This window comes from Ursus arctos, unplaced genomic scaffold, assembly GCF_023065955.2.
Source record: "Ursus arctos isolate Adak ecotype North America unplaced genomic scaffold, UrsArc2.0 scaffold_37, whole genome shotgun sequence".
In the NCBI taxonomy this organism is placed as follows: domain Eukaryota; kingdom Metazoa; phylum Chordata; class Mammalia; order Carnivora; family Ursidae; genus Ursus; species Ursus arctos.
Genome location: NW_026623053.1, coordinates 4,218,917 through 4,224,916, shown reverse-complemented (window position 1 = coordinate 4,224,916; position 6,000 = coordinate 4,218,917). Strand labels below are relative to the sequence as shown.

At 42.7% G+C, this 6,000-nt stretch overlaps 1 protein-coding gene across 1 annotated transcript in view; it reads left to right on the top strand.

Annotated features, from left to right (window-relative positions):
- The first annotated feature begins 1,251 nt into the window (after window positions 1-1,251).
- Window positions 1,252-6,000, top strand: part of METTL3 (methyltransferase 3, N6-adenosine-methyltransferase complex catalytic subunit) — a 16,699-nt gene continuing 11,950 nt past the window's right edge. The window contains exon 1 of the mRNA XM_026489949.4: window positions 1,252-1,565. Within this exon, the coding sequence (XP_026345734.1) occupies window positions 1,466-1,565 (100 nt within the window). The 5' untranslated portion in view covers window positions 1,252-1,465. The remainder of the gene's footprint in view (window positions 1,566-6,000) is intronic.

Here is a 6,000-nt window from a genome sequence, read left to right as displayed (position 1 = left end):
TAGGGCCTACTTTAAAAAAAAAAAGGCTACTATTTTCCCACCTCTAAACTCTCCTTCCTCACCATCTCAATCCAACTAGAACACTAGATTAATCTTTAAAGAGCTGCCTATTCACAAACCCTAAAGTGTTCCCTGCTGTATTCTGAATAAATTGCAACTTCTTTACCAAGGTAACACGTACCCTTTGCCATCTGGCCTCAAATATGGCAACAAAAATATCCTCCTAAATCTTTAATGTAATTCTCTTTGTTCTAGCAAACCAATCTGGATTGTCAGGACATACATCATGCTTTCCTAACTCTAGATCTTTGCTTTTTATCATGTCCTCAGCCTCCAATTTCCTCCTATAGCTTCACCTGTTGAAGCCCTAGCTGTCATTTCAAGCCTGAACATTTTTTAAGTAGGTTCCACGCCTGGATCCCAGGACTCCGGGACCATGACCCCAGCAGAAGGCAGACGCTCAACTGACTGAGCCACCCAGGCGTCCCCGAATAAAATCTCAACAAAAACAAAAACAAAAACAAAAACTCTGCATCCTCAGTCCTCCTCTTTCTTTTTAAAAATAAATGTGATTTTTAAAAAAATTTTATTTGAGAGAGAGAGATCACGGGTGGGGGTGGGTAGGGAAGGAGAGGGAGAAACAGACACCCTGCTGAACAGGGAGCCAGTCATGGGGCTAGGCCCCAGGACCCTGGCATCATGACCTGAACCTAAGGCAGATGCTTAACCAGCTGAGCCACCCAGGTGCCCCAGTCCTCCTTCTCTTTCAAAGAAGGTCACTTTCAGGCACCCACCCATAGACTGTAAACCAATGTAATAGCTGAATCTTTATAAATGAATGCATGAAAACATAAACCTGCAATACAGCGGAAAAGGTATGTTAGTATCTAACTGGCAAAATGAATTAGTTGTCTTTCATTTTAAAAATCTGTACTACCTGGGCACCTGACTGGCTGAGTCAGTGAAGCATACAACTCTTGATCTCCAGATGTTGAGTTCAAGCCCCATACAGGGTGTAGAGATTACTTAAAAATAAAATCTTAAAAAAAAAAAAAAAAATCTGTACTACACTTGCTGCTCCATTAGCGCTGTCTTAACACCCTGGGTCAACTCACAGGAGTCACTCATCCCCTTATATTCAACATGGCCGCATGCGCCTCTATAAGCAACATGGTTGTTCTGCCAGGCACTAATATGGCAACCACAGCTTCACTGCACCCAGAAGAACGAGAGAGCTCCCATTGAAAATATTTCCGCCATCCTGCCAACACCTAAGGTGGCTGTCATTTCAGCTTCAAAGCGAGAGGGAAACGGAAAATGACTTCCCGGCTAGCGCATTCCCCGGATCTCTTTCCGGTCAGCCTGGGGGTGTCCGCGTGAGAATTGGAGATTTCCTGCTGGTGGGGCTGGGAGGTGCTAGTCCACCGCGCCTGATTCGAGACGGGTCTCCGCTGAGAGACTAAAGATGTCGGACACGTGGAGCTCTATCCAGGCCCACAAAAAGCAGCTGGACTCGCTGCGAGAGAGGCTGCAGCGGAGGCGGAAGCAGGACTCGGGGCACTTGGGTGAGGCGCGGGGCGTCCGGGCCGATGTTTAGCCAGGGAGGGCGGGAGGGAACCCTGGAGAAAAAGAGCTCCCCAGTCAGCACCCTTTCCCAAGCGGCCATTACTTTAAAGCCTGGTGCATCAATATTCTCCTCTTCACCCTCAGCACACAGACGCTTCGTTCTCCTGTACGTAGTGGCAGTTCCGTTCCACCAAGGCAGGCCTTGGTTCCTCCCGTTCACTTTCTTGGGACAGAGCCTGGCATCACCACCCCACCCCACTCGCGTCCGCTTGGCTGACTCCTCTTAAGTTTGCGAGAGCATTGCCTTTGCTAGGCCTCTCAGCCCCCCATCCCTTGAAGCAGTAAGTTACCCCCCCCCTTTTTTTCCTCCTGTGGCGCTTTGTTCTTCTGTTATAGCGACTCCTTGTAGTGGTCGTTTCTTTGCCACTGTAACCACCATGAGAGCAAGGACCGTACCTTTATATCCACAGTGCCCAGCTCATTGACCCTCACAGAGTTGCTAAAGGAGTAGAACTGGCATTGTCTTAGCCGTTTATGTCCCAAGCAGAAATCTGAAAATATTTGTTTTATGTTTTTAAACTTTATCTCCCCTCCCGTTGCCCCCTGTGCCAGTCATAAAACTTGAAGGAACCTCAAATAATTGTTTAGTTTTATCTACCCCTATCCCCATCACAAGCCCTGGATTATTTAAGGCAAATCAGTTATAAAGATCTACAAGACAGTGAAGCCATACCATCCTGTGGTAGTTTGTTCCAATGTTTATTAGTATACTGGAGTCCATCTCTGAATCTCGTCTTGGTACATATCAGGTCCATGTGCTCATATTCTGGCCCCTAGAACCTAGATGTTCTGTCAGGACTTTGACACCATAATAAACAAACATCTATTGGGTATTTACAGTGTGCATAAGTCTAGATGGACAAACATAAGTAACACATTGTTCCTGATCTCAGGGAGTTTAAAATTTATTTGGTGTAAAGGATTGATGCTTATAAAAATGCAGTACTACAATATGATATATGTAAAATGCTGAATGAATGAATCCGCGATAAGTATAGACAAGGAAGAGAAAAGCAACAAGAGTTGGCTTTAGTTGGTATCATGAGTTAGCACTTGTGATTTGATCTTGATGGCTGCATAGTACTTAGATAATTAAAGAGAAGTTAAAAAGGGCAGGGCAGGTAGAGGAGGAAGAAATATAAATCCTATGATCACAGATTAATTAGTGTCAATTTTAAGGTCCATTTCACTTTTCCATGGTAATAACTACACTTTGGTATTAACCAAACTTTGTGCCATGGGCAAACCTAACTACTAGAGTGTCGATACTTCATACAGTTTCTTGATAAGCATGTTTAATAATTTTGACAAGATTGTGTTCTCCCTTGAATGTAAATATTCTTTTGGGGGGGGGCTTATAAATATCTCTTGACTTAATTTCTTGACCCACTTAATAATATATGGTTGATTCCTAGTACATCTGCCTGAGTAATATGGTTAAGACTTCTATAAAAATATTTTTAAGGTTGTACTTAAACATGTATTGTCTTTTGGCCCAGAGCTTTGGCTGGCCCATCTGGTACTGTGGGAATAGATAAAGATAAAATGCAAAATAAACCAGCCTATCACTGTTCTTTCTTTGAATTATTTTGGTTATTCCAAAGAATCTATTTCTTCGAGCATTAGGATTCTTGGGAAAACATGGGACACACTCTATTAGTTTATTAATCAAGTTTTCATGTAAGATATAACCAAAGGCTTGCTAAAAATTTAGATCATTCCATTCTTTTCTCTCAGGAAATAAACATTTTCTTACTACCTCTTGATTTTTATAGCACTACTGAAATCTGATACTTAATTGTTTACTATAAAGCTCAGTGAGAAAAGACAAGGATATTAAATGAACTAAAACGTATCCATATCATTAATGAATGCAAATACCATGGACAAAGAATCATTGGGAGACCTTCCTTAGTTTGGCATTTTTAAAGTACAACTTTTTTTTCAGTTTTGGCAAAATACACAAAAAATTTACCATCTTAACCATTTTTAAGTGTATAGCTCAGTAACTTGAAGTATATTCACATTGTTGTGTGCCAATCTCCAGAACTTTTTCATCTTGCAAAACTGAAATTCTATACATTAAACAGTAACTCCCTATTTTCCTTTCCTGTGCAGTCCCTGGCAACCACCGTTCTACTTTTTGTTTCTTTTTTTTTTTTTTAAAGATTTTATTTATTTATTCGACAGAGATAGAGACAGCCAGCGAGAGAGGGAACACAAGCAGGGGGAGTGGGAGAGGAAGAAGCAGGCTCACAGCGGAGGAGCCCGATGTGGGGCTCGATCCTACAACGCCGGGATCACGCCCCGAGCCGAAGACAGACGCTTAACCGCTGTGCCACCCAGGCGCCCCTACTTTTTGTTTCTATGAGTTTGACTATTTTAGATATCTCATATCTTTTTGTGGCTTATTTCCCTCTAGCATAATGTCCTCAAGGTTCATCCTGTTGTAGCATGTGTCAGAAATTCTTTCTTTCCTTTTTTTAAAAGATTTTATTTGTCAGAGAGAGAGAGCACAAGCAGGGAGAGCAGTAGGCAGAGGGAGAAGCAGGCTCCCCACTGAGCAAGGAGCCCGATGCGGGGCTGGATCCCAGGACCCTGAGATTGTGACCTGAGCCGAAGGCAAGTGCCCAACCGACTGAGCCACCCAGGCATCCCTGTGTCAGAATTTCTTTGCTTTTTAAGGCCGAGGAAGATTCCATTGTATGTTTATACCACATTTTGTTTATTCATTTATCTGTTGGTGGACACTTGGGTTGCTTCCAGCTTTTGGCTATTGTGAATAATGCAGCTATAAGCATCAGTTTACAAATATCTCTTCAAGATCCAGCTTCAAATTTTTTGGATGTATATCCAGAAGTGAAATTGCTGGATCATATGGTAATTCTATTTTCAATTTTTTAAAAAGACTTAATTTATTTATTTTAGAGAGAGCACCTGTGAGTTGGCATGGGCTTGGGAGGAGGCAGAGGGAGAGGGAGGGGGAAAGAATCTCCAGCAGACTCCGTGTTCACAGAGCTCGGCACGAGGCTCGATCTCAGGACCCTGAGATCATGACCTGAACCAAAACCAAGAGTCAGTCCCTTAACCAACTGAGCCACCCAGGTACCCCCTATTTTCAGTTTTTTGGGGAACCACCATACTGTTTTCTTTTTTCCTTTTTTTGTTTTTTTTTTAAGATTTATTTATTTAGAGGTGCCTGGGTGGCTAAGTCAGTTAAACGTCTGCCTTAGGCTCAGGTCATGATCCTGGGGTCCTGGGATTGAGTCCCGCGAAGGGCTCCCTCTCTGCATCTCTCTCTCTGTCTCTCTGAATAAATAAATTAATTAAAAACTTATTTATTTTAGAGAGAGATCGAGAGCATGCATCATGCACACGGGTGGGGGGGGCAAGTGGCACAGAGAGTCTGAGGCAGACTTGGCACTGAATGCAGAGCCCATCACAGGGCTCCATCTCATGACTTTGAGACCATGATCTGAGCTGAAACCAAAAGTCAGATACCCAACCGAGTGTGCCACCCAGCCGCCCCCACCAAACTCTTTTCTATAGAGATAAAGTACAGCTTTTTTTTTTTTAAGATTATTTATTTATTTGAGAGAGAGAGAGAGGCAGAGAGAGCACAAATGGGGGAAGGAGCAGAGGGTAAGGGAGACAAGCAGACTCCCTACTGAGCAGGGAGCCTGATGCGGGACTTGATCCCAGAACCTGGAAATCGTGACCTGAGCCAAAGGCAGACACTTATCCAATTGAGCCACCCTACAGTTTTATATTAATAGACCGGCCATATTTTTATGTCTTTGAGCTACTATTTTATCTTTAGCAGAACTTTTAACCAAAGAATAAGCTCAAATATTATGTATTACTTTGTTGAACCCAACACAGAGAATTTTTCATGGGATTATAAATATAGTATCAGTATAGTTGCCAGCATAGTGGAAGCACTCAGTAAATGTATTGAAATAATAACTGAACAAATACTTTCTGAAGGAGTTGGAATCCAGAGGTTCTTAATCATTTTTTGCTAGTAATGCATTTTAAGAATAATAAAACAGGGGCGCCTGGGTGGCTCAGTCGTTGGGCGTCTGCCTTTGGCTCAGGGCGTGATCCCAAGTCCCTGGGATCGAGCCCCACATCAGGCTCCTCCGCTGGGAGCCTGCTTCTCTCCCACTCTCCCTGCTTGTGTTCCCTCTCACTGGCTGTCTCTCTGTCAAATAAATGAATAAAATCTTAAAAAAAAAAAAAAAGAATAATAAAATAGTAGAGTCTTTTCCCCAAATGCTATATACGTGTAAAAATTTGCATGTGACTTCAGGAAATTCAGTATTTAAATGTGAGCCCCTCTTCCCAGTAACCTTAAAAGAGGTATTTTCAGCT